The 19684-nt window shown below is 39.4% G+C and overlaps 1 protein-coding gene across 1 annotated transcript in view; it reads right to left on the bottom strand.

Annotated features, from left to right (window-relative positions):
* The window catches only part of LOC137261524 (CWF19-like protein 1), a 261199-nt gene that overhangs the window by 161397 nt on the left and 80118 nt on the right, over window positions 1–19684 (bottom strand). Inside the window, exons 5-7 of the mRNA XM_067799283.1 lie at window positions 18963–19180; window positions 11955–12064; window positions 3668–3752 (exon numbers count right to left, since the gene is read on the bottom strand). Of these exons, the coding sequence (XP_067655384.1) occupies window positions 3668–3752; window positions 11955–12064; window positions 18963–19180 (413 nt within the window). The remainder of the gene's footprint in view (window positions 1–3667; window positions 3753–11954; window positions 12065–18962; window positions 19181–19684) is intronic.

The raw sequence follows: 19684 nt of genomic DNA, 5'->3' as shown, positions 1-19684 counted from the left end.
ATAGATCCTGAGGTCCAGATTTGGTTAAAGAGTGTGAGTGTTATGTGGTGCATATTTGGCGGTAGGTTGTTGAGTATTGTGTATGTGAGTGTACCTGGACCAGGGGCTGAGGCTGTTTTTTTTGTTTGTAAGTGCTGACTTTAACTCATGAATGTTTATGTTTATGGGGAGTTCAGTGTGGGGTGATTGTTGTGTGTATGTTGGGTGGTTTTTAATAGTGTTTTGGAAAGCGGGTGAGTAGTTGGTGGAGCTACTGTGGCCGAGAAGTGGGCGGCAAACTTGTTTGCCTTAGCTTTGTTTGTGGGTGGTTCCCGAAAATTAGGTGAAATAGTTTTCTTTTTTAAATACCCTTTATGGCTTTAAATTTATTCCGCATGTGCTTAGAGTTTCGATTGGAGAGCCTGAGGGAGGAGCAAAATTTCTTCCAATGGTTGGATTTTGCTGCCCTGATTAATTCTTTTGTTTGATTTCTTAATTTTTTAGCCAAAGTTAATTTTGCTTGGTCCCTTTTAGATTGGATAAGGGCCTTTTTTCTTGCCTTTGATTATATCAGTGCTCCACCAGGAGACTGTTTTTTGTGCAGGGTTGAGCCGAAAGGTGGGGATGCATTTATTTGTTATGTTTAGGATGGTATTAGTGTACGTAAACAGTCACACATAAGCTTGTAGATGCAGCCACTGGGCTTGAGAGTAGTCTTGGTTGGTGTACATCTGCCATTGGCCTTCAGAATGGTCTTCAGTGTTGTGTTAGACTTGAAGGTCACATCTGCATCTCCAAGCTTATGTGTGACTGAGGCAGTAGCTATGCGAGTCGTTTTAAAAAAATGCAGGAATTCTTGTCCCTGCTCAATCACATAAATATTTCTTCAAATTTGTTGCAATTTTTCAGCCCAAGACGGAAATTAAGGCATTATGTTTGTATATCCATGTATAATTATGGACAAATGCGTTTAGATGTTTTATTACAGTCCATGAAAGGGCTAAAAATTAGCTGTTTTCACTGTCCCTCAGTCAGGGTGTTGTTCGTTTTTCATATCTGTTGATACAAATTCACTAAATCAGTTAACTTTCGGGGGCTGATTTCATGTGTATGAACTGTTAAGTTCACTTCTGCGTGCTCTTTGGCATTTCCTGTGTTCTCATGATGACCCAAGTTCCAGATGTTCTATTGACTAAGAGCTGCGGGGGGAAAGGGTGTAAAATATTAGGACTTGGAGCAAACATTTTTTAAGCATCTTTCCTGTAACAATACTGTTGCACTGACACGTACAATATTGCAAAATTGTGTTTCCATGATTGCATTTGAACTATGAAACATTTGAAACTTGCAAAGTTCAATTTTTTTGAGGGGGCATTAAGTTCCTCATAATGTAATGTGTTGATGTACTTCTTTCCTGTAACACAAAAAATTGTGACAGGAAAGAAAAATCACATGTTTAAACAGGAACTATGTATATCATAAACTTGTATCTTAAAATATTATTAGGTGTGAACCTGTCACACTTTTAGTTCAATATATTATGTTTATACAATGTGAAAAATAGATGATAAGTGATATTTTCCTCCTAAGACTGTTAGAGTAGAGAATGGTAATTGTTACGGGAAAGAATATATCTGTTACTATTATTATCATGTTCAAGTTTTTACTAATATCTTACCAATATTATTCTCTACCGTATGTGTGTGCAATTAACAGCATTTGCTGGATGTACATGCCGATTTAACTACAATGAATGCAACTGTTACAGTGAAGAATTGATTCTGTTTCTGTAAAGAACGTGTATGTTATGGTAAAGAAAAACAGCAGTTACACAGGATATTTCTATTAAATATGCATATATCTTAATATATTCTTTGGTGTAAACCAGTGTAAACTCACATTTTTGGTTCAATATATTGATGTTTATTTAATGTGGAAAACAGATTGTTAAGCAACATTTTTTGTCTTTCCTGTAACAAGCGTATCTTTCCCACAACAATATTTTTTGTATTTTTTTTAAGGTTTTAAATAATCATATTGATTTAAATATACTGCATCAAGACGTAGGAATGTTTTCAATAGCATTAATGTAATAAAATATTTTCTTGGGTGAGGTTTTGCCGACAAAAAACCCAAATGGAAACTTAGTTCTATGTGTGATTTCTAGAAAGTATACATACAAATCTATTTAAGCAAAGAAATCCATGCAAATTCAAACATTTATGTGGATATACATATATCTAAACTCATCTTTATGTCTGTCACACAATATTGCTAGAAATATCATTTTTATAATATGTTACATCATCTAAAGTGTTGTTATGGGAAAGAAATGTAAATTTGGTGATTTGAGAAAACAACATATTTTTTTTTAAATAATTGCATTTAAGGCCTAATTTTCATATGTTTAGAAAGAGCAATAGCATATGATGTTATTTAAAGAATGAAAAAGTAACTTTTCAATCATTTCATTTTGTCATTTCATGAGAACTAAATGTTGGCATATTTTGAAAATGACTCATGTGGGAGAGACATCTTGCCCCATTGACATTAGGCTGAATGAGCACAGAACTTCAGTAGAAAAATCTGATCTAAAGTCAGCCCTTTCTGAACATATTGTGAACAATCCGTCGCACTCCACTGACTGGCAAGCAACAACAATCATAGCATCGAACATCCATGATTGGCAATGACGCAAACTCTCAGAAGCCATCAACATCAAGAGATTAGCCCCACAGATGAACAGAGACCAGGGGGTTTACCTACCCAATGCCTGGGAAATCAGTTAGCCTCAAGGCTTCACCGGTCATCAGCTAATCCACTGTTACAGCATCATCCCACTCTTAGTGTCTTAGCTTTTGTAAATTGTTAGTGTATCATCCCCCCACTATTGTATAACAATCAAATACTTTGGATTCTATTGACTAATCCATTGCAACAACACCATACCAGCTTTTGTATATTTTAATCCTCTTTTCATCTGCTATGTTTTAATTGTACACACATGCTTAAAATCACCACTCTGGGTTCATGTACATTACTAGTATATATATCCTGCTTAACTGATAGTTTGCATCCACCTGACGAAGGGAAAGGAATAGCCCAGAAACGTTGTGAAAACAACAAAGAAGAAGTTGACATCCATAACGTTTTGTCGTATATTAGAATACCGACATCTAAATGCCTCTCAAGAACCTCATATAAGTATTTACCTTGGACATATTGTATATATTTATTTTATAATCGACCATGTCATTAATATTGCAGAAATTAATCACCAGAGCACACTCAGTGTCGCGAACTCTTCCTACAGCAGTGTGGCCATCTGTGTCCCTGGACACAATGTTTTCTTGTTTCTATATTGGAGTACTTGAGGAAATTATGGTATGGAAATTAATGGAGCATCAGTGTTTTGTTTCACATATGCACAACATTGATACTCTTGTCATTAAACAACTAAACAATACTTTTCCCAGACAAATGTCTTTAAATGATTCTTAGACCATGCACCATTGCTGAGGTGCGCATCTGTTATGTTTTCTAAATTATTTCCTACTGTATCATGCATATAATTTATCCGTACACACACCAATATGTCTTGAGCCCTGCTCTGTCATCATTGTATGACAAAGAGTTCTCATATAAGAGTAAAATACCATCTTACCCCTTAATAAAGTTAGTGTCCTACCTTATCTTTGTTCAAATTGCCTACAGCTGCAAGTCCAATAAATCTGGTAACATGTGTGCTACTCTCAGCAAGGATTTGATGGTTCCTGAAAGATGAATTATTGAAAGTGAGGTAAATAGCAAACAACTGCTTAGAATCAGGTGAAGTGTTTGTGTGATCACATAAAAGAACAATGACAACACTTAAAACTGCTAACACTTGACTGCCTTTTGTCTTAAGCCTGTTTCTGGTTGTACAAGCTTAGAACTTGTAAATGAAAATTTAGAATTCAATCTCTCATGACTTTTTCTTCCTCGTGAGCCAAAAAATGCCATCCTTTCATACTTCCTTGAGGTGCTGGAAACAAAATATAGTAGTCTAACTCACAGTCCTTGAACCACCATACTTTCCCTAATGCCTAGTGCTACTTGCAAAGCTAAATGAAGCAAGTCTTCATTTCACTGATGTTCAATGAGGCTTCTTTTCAATTTAAATAGGTTAATTTGTTACTATAAAATATATCTTCAGGAACCAACGGTTAGTCTGCTTGAACACAAATAATGAAAGCAACTATAAAAGACAGAGACTAAATGTTAACTACCATGACAAATAGACCAGTGTTTGGTTTGAGTGAGTGAGTATGGTTTTATTCTGCCTCAGGCAAAGTTAAAGCAATATCAAAGCAGGGGAACACCAGAAATGGGCTTCACACATTATACCCATGTGGGGAATTAAACCTGAGCCTTCAGTGTAAGGGATGGATGCTTTAACCATTAGGCTACCCCACTGCCCTGACACCACTTAGAAGTTGTGCATGCTGATGACATACTCTATACTAATGAAGTAGGATACACAATATGGGAATTCCTGTTCCCATATTGTGTATATTAAAGTAGTATAGACAGTGGTGGAACAGGACCAGGTCCTCCACTGAGCAGTAATTTAAAAAATTAAGGCTCTGGGAAGGCCCTTATTCTGTTCCACCACTGTCTATAGTACTACTGGTTAAAATTGGACAAATAGTTTTTCAGATATCGACTTTGAAGTGAGAAACAATCAGAGTCAGAGCAAGCAGAGCAGAGCAGAGAGTTAATATCACATGGTGGGTGATGTGTAAGGGACTGTGTCGCGAGGTACTATCATCAACTCCTCTCTGATGAATGCTCTCGGCGGCCTGTCTTTCAAGCAGTACAAGTTAAGTTTGCTGTCTTTGATGTCGAACAGGTCGAAATTGTTTCCTTTTATGTCTCCCTGCTGTCTTCCCGTATTCACCCGGCTGGTACAAGTACCTAACGCTTGCGCTGTCTGGTAATGGTTTTTCTTCTCTTTTATCGCCAGTGATGATTCAACAGATTTCATTTTGCTGGCCTCAATGGGTCTCTTGCCCATGAGTCTGGTGACTTTGTGATTTTGATGGCATCCACCACTCGTGGCAAGCATGTAACCCATTCTTTGTTCCTGTTGTACTGGTGTTAGAACAGGCATTTGGCTAAGGAGCGTTTGAATCACTTGATGATGGTTTGGCTGCGGTGAGCTCCCACCATGCCTCATCTCACCTGGACATCATGCTTGGCCATTAACTCGCATCCAGGATGAATTCGCAACAAGGCAGGCCAGGTCAAGTGACTATTTGCAAATATGTTCCAGTGCTTCAACTTTCTTGTAGCTACTGGCAACGTTGCCAAAGTGCGGTATATACTTGTAAGTTTTGCGTCTCACCCTGTTGTACAGGAGAAACAGGTTGGCATGGTGAACGTGATTACTGGTAGGTGTTAAAATGTCGAACTTTCTTCTCAGGATGTATCGAGGCGGCGGAAGGTAGACTTGCCAGATGGCTTGTTTTTGGAACCAGGCTTCGGCTTTCTCTTCCGAGACTCATACGGCTTTGGCGAGCTTTGGGATGGCATCTTTCAAGTACCCACACAGGCTGTAATAAATTTTCTCCATTGATGTATGTACGCCATGTGAGGGTGAGCGTTCAGTTGTTCAAAATGCGTATGTGTCTGTAAGCGCAAGAGGTGACTGTTGATGGCAAACCATCTTTTCATGTCCATGGGAGACAGTGAGGTCTTGTTGTTCATCAGTCCGTATATCCTGTGTCCGTGGCTTCTAAGCATGTTTATTTGGTGTTTGAACAGGGCTTCCTTGAATCTGGCGTGCTTGATGTGCTTTTTCACCACATATTTTTTCACACCTCAGGCCTTCATGATTTCGTTGGCAAGAGGCTTTCTGAGCACTATTTTGTTGGCGATGTTGTGCAAAGGTTGGTCTTTAGTGTAGTTGCTGGTGTTGTACAGATGCACGTTTTTCCTCATGTCCTCATACATGTCTTCGGTGCAAATTTCCATCAGCTGGGAATCCATGTCCGTGTACAGCTCTTCGCACCTGTTGCTCTACTGCTTTTTCAACATGTTGTAGTAGAAATCATACATCAGGTGTTGGGACAGGTTGAGGACAGCGACTTTGTTTCTCAAGATCGGCACACGTTTTTCAATGTTGGCTGGCTTTTTGTTTCCCCTGGCTTATTGTTTGTTGGCAAGACATACAACGAAGTCGATATAGATGACGAAAGGCATGAAATTTGTTGTCATTGGGCATGTCGAATCGGACAAATGACCGTCCAACGCCTTGGCAATCCTTCCGGTGAGATTCCAGGTAGGCTCACTTGAAGCCTTGCAAGTACAGTTCGCAAAATTGTTTCTTCTCGCCATGGTTCGATTGGTAGTACAAATCTGCTTGTGAATGTGGGAGCTGATCCTGTGCATGATCGCTGTGATCCCTTCAAAATGCATGTAGGCCAGAAACAGCATGGACCACTAACCTCAAGCAATCACTGCCTTTGTTTTTGACAGTGGTTTGAGATGGTTTCGGTTCGTTGATGAGCAATGTCAAGCAACTTCAACAGCTGAGGTTTCCTCAAACAAGACTAACCACTCACTTCGCATCCTTTGGCAATCGTTTTCAGCTCTCAGACGGTGAGCATTGCTGCTATAAATAGCTGTGAGTGAAATCTCTTATAGGATTTTCATGGCTTATTCAGCTGCAAGGTGAAATCTTTAATAGGACTGTCATTTTTGCATGATACAAAGTCAAATCTGTAGTAGATTGTTGGTGTGTGAAGTATGTTTTGCTTTTTAACTTTCAGACTAATAAAAAATGTGCAATACTCGGAAATCCATTTCTTGAGGCAGGTCTCGGTTTTGCAAAGAAGCATGTACTTGCAGTTGAAAGGTGTTCATGGTCACATGATTAAAGATACGTATATAAAAATGTTTCTGGTCTAACTGTTTGGCAACGAACACAGTTGCGGCTAAACTCAGTGCCACGAAGATTAGCTCCCTAATCTTGCTGTGCTTTGAAAGGCACATAATACTGAGATAGGGTGGGTGCATCACCAAGAGGTTCAAGTAGTTTGCTGGTGAGCAGGTAGTATTCTTGCATGGCATCATCGATGTTCTTGACTGTTATCATGATGCGAGGGGTTACTTCTAATTGATTTTTCATCGGCAGTGATTGAATTTTAAATCAACAATGCTTCGCCATGATGATTGCCACCATCACTGGATCCCAAATCATGTTTATATGTGACACAGAGAGCAGGTGACGGTGCACAAAGCATGTTTGATGAATGCATCTTTCTCGAGATATTTCCACAGGTAAAGTTGATGTTCTGGTATAATGGGAAGAAAGAATGACGATAGTACGGTATAGATCTGCTTTTTTCATCATTTCGGCGCCGAGTCTGGCTAAGTATCTCTTGTACATCTTCTTGATTTCTTCGACAGACATTTTGTGAATTTTATCGGGATTGTAGTCCGAGTACGTCTTGCTCACACTCAGTTGGGCAGAGGATGATGATGTGGTCCAACGCATCTCGACAGTAACCGTCCAGCAGGCCAAGCGCGAATGTCATTTTGCCGCAACCAGTCTGACCAGACTGATCCAACAGTGAGGATTGAAAGGCAGATGAATAGATGGTTTGCACAAATCTTCCATTGTCTACGTTGAGATGCGCATCCATAATCACATAAAATTATAAAATTAATCTGCCCTTGGCTTGAGCCTTCTTAGTGATTTTGAAGGTGGTTACCTTGCTGCCAATGTCAATGTCTGCGAACACAAAAACAAGTGCTTCCTCGACACCGAACACAGCCAAATAATGGACATCTACTACAGCATGTGCTCTTTGAAAGGCCAAATGTTCGAGCCCTTGTGAGCTGAGCTCAAAATAAACCACTCGAACAGCACGGGCATGTTAGACAACATACAAGGAAAACGCTCTTTGAAACGTTCGAAAGTCAAATGAAATAATACAACCGACAGACACTGTTGGAACCTGATTTACCTGATCTTGTTCCGTACCGCAAACTGTGCTGTCATCTCGATCAGCTGAGCACGATGGACAAGATTCAAGGTCGTTGCCCCTCGACCATGCTAAGAGCCATGACATATCCGATTTTTTATCTGAACATTTTCATTTCATAAGCTTAAAGTACATTCACCGACATTGATGGAGGACCAACTGAGAGTTCATATGAGAGTAGATACACACACGCACAGAATGGGACTGTACCCGGTCGTAAACAATGTGGCAAAAATGCTGGAAACAACAGATTTCGTCTGGAACAGGTATGCTAAATCAAACAGCAAATTGAAGAATATCGGGACATGTGGACAGCATTGCACAGAAAACATCACATGGCTGTCAATTTCGTGGACAGTGCCGACACTGCCCTGATGGCAAATGGCATGGGATTAGGCGCAGTGGGCATCGAAATAACGGCCAGAATGGCAGGGTTGGCAGGATCAGCACTCAAGTATGTATCTGGAAGACCGTAATGCAAAGTGACGAAAAACTATGAAAGTAGAATTCTAGCCAAAACAAAGTTCAACACATAGCGCTCAAGGACAGTAAGATCAAGGAGGAGTTTTGCATGTTTCTCTCAAAACCAAAAATACCTTGGAATGAAGCAAGAGATTTTAGCCAAATCTTGTATAGACCCATCTGATGATGAGAAAAAAAAGTTCATAGAACAAGGGAGGCTACATGCCCAACAAGATTTCCTCGCGAAAACCAAACAAAATTTTTTCACAATTTGTAATCTGTAATTGTAATCATATTATCGCAGAGGATTCATGATAAATCGTTTCCCCTGAAAGGACTGCTGAGAGCTACATTTCATTCAGCTGCAAACACCACTCCACTCGCTAGAACGTCCTAATGAGATGACCTCCAGGAGGACTGTTGAAACCTACGTGTGATTCACCTTCCTGACAGCTATTGACAGACGTGTATGATAAGCTGAGCAGTATCAAATGTTTTCAGATATTTTTTTTACATTGTGCCATTTTAATATTTTATTTTTCATTTATTTTATTCAATATGCCTGTGTCCATACTTGTCAGTGGTGACAAGGACGTCTTGTTCATCACCAATACATATATCCTGTGTCTCTCGCTTCTCAGTGCAATTCATTCTGTGTTTTGAAAGAACATGTCTTCAACAGGGTTTCCTGGAACCTGGTATGCTTGATATGTTCTTTCACCACATATTTTTTCCCACCTTTTCAGGGGTTTAAAAATCCCATCGCTCAACACCTGGGACAAGTCAGTTTTCATTTTGGGCAATTAAATAATGGTATCTTACTTGTCTGTGGACTACTAGATAATTTCCACTTATGGTATCAAACTGCGAATAATCTAAGATTTCATTTCATGTCTGCTCAATATTCAGCTATTTAAGTTCACAATATTAGTGAAGTAGAGAGAGCTTGTAAAGAGTGAAATTATCACTCTTCGATAAATAGTCCAGTACATATTAACATCACGTACTGTGTCATAAAAATTGATCAGGACAAGTTATTTTCTTCAAGTCACTTGCCCTGTGGCCAGTGGCTTTTCAAAACATTTGAAAACCTCTGCTTTTGCCTTTCTGATTTTATGGTCTGATTTCTTGATTGAATATATTTTGGGTCTCAAACCGATATATTCCGCAATAGGCATGCCAGTGCATTCGTCCTTCATCTTGCCAAGAACTTTTTTGTTGATGGTGTCGTGCATTGGGTGGTCTTTCAGGTAGCCGCTGGTGTTGTACAGGTGCATCTTTTTCTTCTTATCCTCGTACACATCCTCCATGTGAATTTTGAACAGCAGGGAATTAGTGTCCATTTACAACACTTCACACTTGTTGCCATACTGCTTCTTGAACTCATTGTAATCATAAAGTTGAGGATGCTCATCCCCACATAAAAATCTTTCAACCTCAACATCTCCAAACTTTAAGAGATAAACTGACCAAATTTTCATTCAATGCAGACATTATGCTTGTTCAATTCAACATACAGCTGAAGTTAGCCACAATGACTGATTTTCTGCTATTTTGAAAAAAGAAAAAACGAAAACGGAAACATATAAAAAACAGAAAATATTGTGTCTAGGGGCACAGATGCCACCGCTGCTATAGATAGAGTTCCCTACACTGAGTGTCAAAATTTATCTGAGTTCAAATATCTTTAAACATACAAAAACTAGTTTCAATTAAAGACATACAAGCTAAATGAGTTTTGTGACATGCTTTTTGAGAAGTGGATAAAGAACAGCCCCTGTTGTATGGGATGAACAGGATAAATAGAACCCAAGTCAACTAAGTTCAAACATCTGTACAAGTGACAAAATTAAATAACTGAATGAACAAGGTATGAGATGCACACCTTTAGAGTCCCAGTGAAACACACATAGAAGCTCAATCAATTCTGTTGCACAGCTTTTGTGGAGAAGAGGATAGACTTTCCTATAATACTATAGTCAGAGAGAAATTCAATAAAATTTATGCAAGTTCACACACCATTAAAATTGGAAAAATAAATAAAATACAAAATCAAAATTTGAGATGCACACCAACAGAGTCCCTATTAAGCACATATGTAATCTAAATGAATTCCATACTGTAATTTTTGAGAAGTGGATAGCGTACACCTCACTGTTGGATGGAATGAAAAGGCTGAATAGAACAAAATTCAATTAACTTCAAACATCTGTAAAAGTAACAAAATTGAGAAATTGCATACAAAATTATGAAATGGACACCTATGGATTTCATTTTCAAAGTACAAAACGATAGATAATTAAACAGGGAACATATCTGCTTGAAGTTATGGTTATGTAAAGTTCAATAACTACATCACAATCATGACACAATAATGACCACAGTACCACTACTAATTCAAAGGACAAATTCATTGAAGCCCACAGAGCAGATCTTTGATGTTAAAATATGTGCTTCATTTCTCTATCCTAGTAAATCATGATACAGTAAGATAGGTAAGTAAGAACTGACTTCCACAATCTGGGAGGTTTTCCTGATGAAGGTGCTGTCCTCTGAGACTGCTTCAGCAAATAGAAAATAGACTGTTTAAGACATATAACATCTTATATTAGGGATTACACTTTCTTTGTTAAGTACAGATTCTTGTACATTTTGTGCTGAGTCAGTGGTGGCTGTGCAACTTATGCAGCTGACTTTGTGTGCTGGTGATTAGGTGCCTGACACTGATTGTGTGGGTTCAAATCTCGAATCTGACTCAACAACACATACTAGAATCTGTACTTTACTAACCAAGTGCTATTCCAAACTTAACATATGTAACATCTGACCAATGTCTAAATGGCACTGTGTAATAATAGGATATGAAATGAGCTTCCCCTTTCATATCAAGTTTATGTCCCAAGTGAAATAATTTTGGCCTGTCACGAGCTAAAGCCAATAACCGTTTCACTGTGCAGTCCTGACAAGATACATGCTGAAGGTATTCAATCTCCTGATTATATCCACAACTCTTCCAACCAATTGTCCGTCAGTTTTGACCAAATCAATGACTTTTACAGGCGATGGCATATTTGTTTACATCCTCGAGAGACCTAGCTACTAGACGCATTTCCTTACTTATTTTTATAGATTGATGTATTTTCGTTTTCATTACAGAAACTTAAATAATGCTTGTAACCACACTAAATAAAATACATTTTCATATGTGTCATAACAGTTTGTTATAGAACCCCTTTATGACTTACCATATGGGTGATAATCATGTTTAAAAAATCATCGATGACACAGTCCATATTAATATCACCATAAGCCCTAAACATGATTGAAAAATTCTCCTGATCTGTCTGGGTTTAAGTCTGGGAAGCTGAACAGTAGTTCTGTGTGATGTATTCAGACATAAAGAGGTGTTAGTGCAGAAAGGGATGTTGTGAGGTCATGCGATAGTTGCAGCCATGATTATGTAAATAGAACATTTGTTCTTACCTGTATGGCTGTCTTTCATAAAATCCTCCATTCATGCCAGAGAAGTGATACCTGGGCTGTAGGAGTCTAGCAGCTTCTGCAATCATCAGTGAGGAACTTGTGGCTTCCATCTGTAAAGGTAACAATCACTGAAATAAATATCAACATCAGTATCATAAGAAGTATAGTAACAATGCACGATAGCTTCAATGGTTATGTAGTCATCATCATAAGAACACTGACACTGTACACCAGCTCAAATGTACATCATAATCAACTGCAGAAAGATACTGACAAGTAAAATACTGACAAGAGACTAATCATGAAGAAGAGACTCTGAAACCAGAAGCCGTCAAAGATGATGAAGAAAATGAAGACTATCATGATTATGAAGAGGAAAAAGACAAATACTGTAAGAGACGAAACATTGGATATTTCATGAAATTTCATGATGAAAGGACAGGAAACATATTTTTAACTAAAGTGTTGAGTCGAGCTGGCAAGTCAACAGGTAGAAACAATACCTGTTGACATTAGCAAGGTGACTTAGAACTGGACATTTCTCATGATCACGACGAAGATGTTCACCATGATGAAGAAGAGGAAGACGTCTGTGCTATTGACAATGTATCTTTTGATAATGCTAAGAGGGCCAAACGACAGAGTTGGAAAGAGACTGTGTTTGATGCAGTTTAGGATGATGGACATAAATACATTACAAATTGGATATGCACTCTGAAAGTAAGTTCCGAGAAAAGCCGGTCTGGCTGCCATATGATTTGAAGAAATAGAGAAACGAAATCTGCCAAAAGATGCTCCAACATGTTCAACAGAATCGATACAGCTGTTACTAGTCATTATGGCACAACAATAATAATTGACACCATGCTCCACAGACATGAGGACAGCATTCTTATAGGGCTCAACTTTATCCAGAGATGTTTATCTTTGACCCCCAAGTGAAAGTCTTCTGAAAGGAGTCCTGTGGAAACTACAGAAATGTGTGTATCGTTTGGCAGATGCATCACTATATCAGTATAACTGGGTCTTTGAAGCCTTGCAGTCTAGTCTGGCAAGAATACCTAAATTTGACCCCGCAGTTTTCGAGTTGTGCTCCGGAAACAAAGCCCATCCCTCCCTTTTGAGACTTAGTCCGAATCGTTTCCATGGAATCTGGGAAAATTGAAAATGACAAAACTCTGTAAATAGCAAAAGGCACCACTTTGTGGTCAGCCTCAAATATCTGCCAAGTTTTGCTGTAAGATATTGAATAGTTTTTGAGTTGTGCTCCGGAAACGGAACACACCTCTCACTTTTGAGACTAAGTACAAAACACTTCCATGGAAACCGAGAAACGAAGAAATCACAAAAACCTGTAACTAGCAAAAGGCACCATTGATTGGTATATCTACCAAGTTTTGCAGAAAAATATTGAACGGATTTTGAGTTATGCTCCGGAAACGAAGCCCACCTCACCATGAGACTAACACCAAAACGTTCCATGGAATAACAAAACAAATAAAAATGCCAAAACCCTGTAAATTGCAAAAGGCACAACTATAGGTTGAGATCATTATATCTATCGAGTTTGGTCTAAAAATATTGAACTGTTTCTGAGGTATGCCGGGGGGGGATAAAAATGAAAATGCCAAAAATCTGTTAATAGCAAAAGGCACAACAATAGGTTCAGATTATTATATCAATCAATTTTGGTCTAAAATATTGGATGGATTTTGAGTTATGAGCCTGTAAGAAAATGATGGATGGACGGACAGACAGATGAGGTGTTGACTATATCCTCCCACACTACATGCCATGGGCGTGAGGGGGATAACAAGATTTTTGAAATCAGACAGTAATATAAGTATGTGTATTTATACTTCCATGTGACTGTGCAATAAAAATCATTTAACAGTTCAGCTGTACTATGGGTTACATGGCCTGAAATGTTGAATAAACTTTTGTCTGTCTGTCTTGCTACGAGAGTGTATTTTCCGTAAATTGATTAACTAATAATTATTATTGGGTTACATTGTTTAGTATTTTGAGTGATAGTTATTTTTTGAGTGATTAGTTACATTTCATATCATAATTCAGTTCAGTGCTAATAGTAATTTTAGCAGAATGCATTTAACGCAGTGGTTTAGAATTATCCCCCATTGAGTATGTGTTTTCATTAATAGTTGACTTACAGGAGACTATGAGAAGGTTCTAATTTAATTTCGATGGTCATATTGCGCTCTAATATTCAAGAATCAGTGACTGTGTATATACAAGGCTGGTTGTTGTTTTGATGACACCGATACACACGGCTCTGGGGGAGTGTGGTGGGTGAGCTGGCTGAAGCGCCAGGTTAGTGATCCAGCGAGGTTGAGCCCACCTGTGACCGGGTGTAAAAACCTTGGAGTCAACTTTTTGTGCAGACTCTTTTTCCCAAGTGTGCAGTGCACAACCCTGTGCACTTAAAAGAACCCATGAATCTGCTGGTATATGATCAGATGGTGGCTACATGAATACGTGCATGCACCTAGTTGCGGGTACAGCAACGTGCAGTAAACTTGGACAAAGTACTGTGACTATGTCTCCCAGTCCACCCAGCTTTGAATTGGGTACCTCGTTAGAGCCACAATAAATTCGGTGTGCCTAGTGGCAGCAAGAGTTTTATACTCCCCGGGCAGCTGAGATTGCTTATACGATGTGACGCTGAGACGGGCATCCAATGATCAAGGGAAACAAATACCAGCGCCTTCAGCAAGCAATACTGCATGGATATGTGCCTATAGAAATATCCTATAGAGAAATATCCTAAAGATTAACTGGAGTACAGACCTTTTCGTCAGTGCTAGACTGCTGCATAATCGCTACCTGACCACTCGTTGTGTAACATTCAGTGTAACAGTTACTCACTGTAAACCAAGAGTTGATATCATATTTGTGACCAATTACAGTTGCACTGTATTAGAAACCTCTATTGTAAATCACTGTACCTTGCTCTCTGCTCAAAACATAATATTGGAAATTTTGGACTTGTCTGTGTTACATTTTGCTGGTTCTGAGGGGATTTCTTAGACCTGTCTGTCCGTCAACATCATAAGAAGCATACTGGCACTGCACTGTAGCTTCCCACTGCACTGTAGCTCCCATGGTTATGTAAACATCAAGAAAAGCATACTAGCACTGCACTGTAGCTCCCATAGTTATGTAAACATCATCAAAAGCATACTGGCACTTCACTGTAGCTCCCATGGTTATATAACATCATGAGAAGCATACTGGCACTGTACTGTAGCTCCCATGGTTATGTAAACATCATGATGAGCATACTGCACTGCACTGCACTGTAGATCCCATGGTTATGTAAACATCATGAAAAGCATACTGCTCTGCACTGAAGCTCCCATGGTTATGTAAACATCATGAAAAGCATACTGGCACTGCACAACACTGTAGCTCCCATGGTTATGTAAACATCATCAAAAGCATCCTGCACTGCACTGCACTGCACTGCACTGCACTGTAGCTCCCATAGTTATATAAACATCACCAAAAGCATACTGGCACTGCACTGTAGCTCCCCACTGCACTGTAGCTCCCATGGTTTGTCAACATCAAGAAAAGCATACTGGCACTGTACTGTAGCTCCCATGGTTATGTAAACATCATGATAAGCGTACTGCACTGCACTGTAGCTCCCCACTGCACTGTAGCTCCCATGGTTATGTAAAGATAGTCAGATGCATACTGCACTGCACTGTAGTACCCACGGTTATGTAAACATCATCAAAAGCATACTGGCACTACACTGTAGTACCCATGGTTATGTAAACATCATGAAAAGCATACTGGCACTGCACTGTAGTACCCATGGTTATGTAAACATCAAGAAAAGCATACTGGCATTACACTGTAGCTCCCATGGTTATGTAAACATCATGAAAAGCATACTGGCACTGCACTGTAGTACCCATGGTTATGTAAACATCACGAAAAGCATACGGGCACTGTACTGTAGCTCCAATGGTTATGTAAACATCATGAGAAGCATACTGGCACTGCACTGTAGCTCCCATGGTTATGTACTCAACATCATGAAAAGCATACTGGCACTGCAATGTAGCTCCAAGAGCATTGTTTTCGTATCAAAACAGGGCCCATACATTCTCTGATAAGGACCTACAACTTTTTACGGTTCTGAGTCCTTAATGTCTAGAGCTTTTCAGGGGTGGGGCAAGCACTGGCACTGCAGAGTGTCCTTGGGAGTGGGTGCCTCCAAAACTGCTGCTGTTGGCCACTACTGTTTGGTTGCCATAGAAGGGTGGAGTTCTTGAGTATCGGTTATGAATATTCTTATTTTCATTTTACATCAGTACCACTTATAACTGCCCATGACCATATTTAGGAATGTTCTAAAAAGGCAGACCCTCATACCCATGTGTAAATATTTACACATTCCAAAAGAGCAACATTTTAAAATCACTTTTGCCACCATGCTAGATAGGAATATAACACACAGATGGCTTATTTTTTGTTAAAAAGAAAATCCTACCTGAAAATAGACAAAAATGAGGTAAGACAAGTCTACATTGACAAGTAAAAGCTTTCATTCTTCCATGACCAGTAGAGAACCTCACCTTTGTGAACATACATCAGTAGTGATTTAGTCCACACTCAGCATTTTTTTGCATGCAGGCATCTTGTAAATAACAGTTATCTACTCAGTTGGCACATGTGCCAATCATGTCAGCAAGACAGACCACAATATCAGTTGATTAGTCTGTTGGTCTTACTGTTATTATTATTGTGTTTTACAGATTAAAGATGAAAATGCAGCAGAAAGGGTTGGGGTGATCCTGGCACAGTCAGACTGATAAAGCTCATCATCAGCTCAGGGCCCTCGCCCCCTCTACACGTAGCCCAGACAGCGAATGGGACTTCTCCCAGGAAACATTGCCTAGTTGCACCTTCCAAGAACTTCCCGTAGTATGTGCAGACTCTCCAACACTGCAGCCTTCTGCATTACCCAGACTGTCATGCTTCACTGGCTTTATCAAAAAGAACAAGATCTAGTTTTTGGGCTGGAATTCATCTCATGCTGTATATGGGCTTATTCCAGAGAAGTTTAAAAGCATAATTTTCCATGACGTACTGGACATGTTCAGGGTCATATCATGGATGGACCTCAGAGTCAAAGCCACAGCCACGGCAGAGACAATAGTAAAAGCAGCGAGCCATGCTATCATGTCTTTTGATATATGCTGTTTGTGCCAAGGAAGGGCATCCACTGACAGTCTCTGTGAAAGGAAGCCGTCAGTTTCACATTTGAGTCCAGCCAACTTCATCAAGGTAAAGGGGTCAGTTGGATTGCTGTTCTGTTCCACACACTGCATGTACACATGATGCAAAAGCTTCTCAGACAGCGTCTCCACAAACGAACAACTCTGAGCTGACTTGGTGAACTAAACAGTGGCAGCTATTTATTTTTTCTCGCAATCCATCAAACATTAAGGAGACAGGTTAATACAAATATATATGAAGTATGTTGTTTTATTGCTGAATTTAGCTACAGCTATGAGATGGCGAAAATCTGTCACTTACGAGGGGATGTCAATAAGTTTTGAGCCTTGAGCATTTTTCATACCCAGGTGTCACAGCCTATGGTACGACATTGAACCTTGGGGTATAGCTGATGTGATATATAAGTTTTGGTATCCTACTCTCAGAACTTATTGAACAGCTCACACTGACAGAAAGAGACCCCCTCACGGCAGTGAAAATGAATAAAATTGAGTATAGAGCAGTAATTAAGTTTTTAGTTCTTGATGGAAACTCGGCGAAGAACATTGAAAAAGGCTTTCAGCAGTTTATGGGAAGTCGTCCCCTTCATCTGCTACCATCAAACGATGGGTCAATGAATTTAAGCATGGTAGAGAGAGTCTTGAAGATGACCCCCGTCCAGGTCGCCCAACAACAAGCACTAGTCAGGAAACCATTGACAGAGTGCATAGACTTGTGCTGGAAAATCGTCGAATCACACTCCACGAGTTAGAGGAGACCACAGGCATTTCACACAGATCCATTGAGACAATTCTTCATGAACATCTCGTTATGTCTAAAGTGTGTGCAAGATGGGTGCCAAGAATGCTTACAGCTGAAATGAAGCAAACAAGGGTCACCATAAGCAACTCCATGCTAACCAGATACAACAAGAATCCAGAAGATTTTCACTTTAGGCTAGTAACCTGTGATGAAACCTGGATCCACCACTATGATCCTGAGAGCAAACAAGACTCCATGGAATGGAAACATGTCACTTCTCCCAAGACGAAAAAGTTCAAAGCCTCCAGATCAGTGCAGGAGCTAATAGCGACAGTCTTCTGTGATAGCAAAGGCGTCATCCACATAGATTACTTACCAAAAGGAAGAACAATGAATGGGGAATATTACGCTAACTTGTTGAGGCAAGTGCGACAGTCAATCAAGGAGAAGTGCTGGGGCAAGATCAGACGTGGCATTCTTCTACATAAAGACAATGCTCCAGTACACACCTCTCGCGTTGCAGCCGCTGCTGTCCAGGAATGTGGGTACGCAATCTTACCGCATCCCCCTACTCTCCAGACCTGGCACCAAGTGATTACCATCTGTTCCCAAATCTCAAGAAACACATGGTCATAGATTTCAGGATGATAATGAGCTTATTGCTGCTACTGAGGCTTGTTTTGAGGACCAAAATGGCACCTTCTACAGAGATGGCATCAGCGCCTGGCAGAAAAGATGGAACAAGTGTCTTGAGTCACAAGAGGACTATGTTGAAAAATAAATGTGGTTCAAACCAGTGTTTTGTGTTTTTCTATGCAAGGCTCAAAACTTATTGACATCCCCTCGTATGTGATGAACTTACCTCGAATATCAAATATTTCTGAGACAATTTTCAAATTTAGTAAAAAGTCACTTTTGGCATCAGCAAAGTTAACTTTGAATATAATATATCTGATGCTGACCAATAACTTCTAAAGTAAAAACACTTTGTACCTGGGGAGGAGTAGCATATTTATGTACACCTTGAGGCCACTGTGAAGTGAGAAGGATGTCAATGCCTCTGTAGTTGTTGTCGGATACCACTGAACCAGTAAGGGTTAAGATGTCGTCTTTGTTGAATTGCCAGGCATCTTGAGTCTGTTGTTGGGCTTCAATTCCACTCAGATATGCTATCTGTAGTCCAGAACTAGCTGTGTAGCGACCACATCTCCCTATCAGAGAGAGATATGAAGAGGGTGAAGTTATATAAATCAACATGATTTTAGACTATACAGCTTGATAAGAATGATCTCTCTCTCTTAAATAACTACACATGAACAGATGAAAGACTACAATTACAGGTGAAAGAAAATATGATTTGTTTATGTTTATTTATTTTCAGTGCTAGAAAGTCCATGAAATTCCATCTTCAGGTGAGCAGTTATTATCAAGCATTTCAAACAGTACACCAGAAACTTGCTGGTTACTTATATTATATACAGGCATGAGGTAAATATAAGCGCTTCAGAATATCTAATCTGTCTTAACAAAAAAGATTCAATTTTTTTACAACAGTCAAAATAGCAGTGCAAAGAAAATTACTGAAATGTATTATGATATGGGTCTCGGGTGCCAGTGAGGGTTATGGTGAAACCCCTGTCCTAAATGGCGTACTGGTCAGTTTGCAGGGAATTAGCGCAGCAAAGAGTCTGAAGTCACAAGAAGCTAATTACAAT

The sequence above is a fragment of the Haliotis asinina genome, chromosome 14, assembly GCF_037392515.1.
Source record: "Haliotis asinina isolate JCU_RB_2024 chromosome 14, JCU_Hal_asi_v2, whole genome shotgun sequence".
Classification (NCBI taxonomy): domain Eukaryota; kingdom Metazoa; phylum Mollusca; class Gastropoda; order Lepetellida; family Haliotidae; genus Haliotis; species Haliotis asinina.
This window is presented reverse-complemented; position numbering and strand designations above follow the sequence as displayed.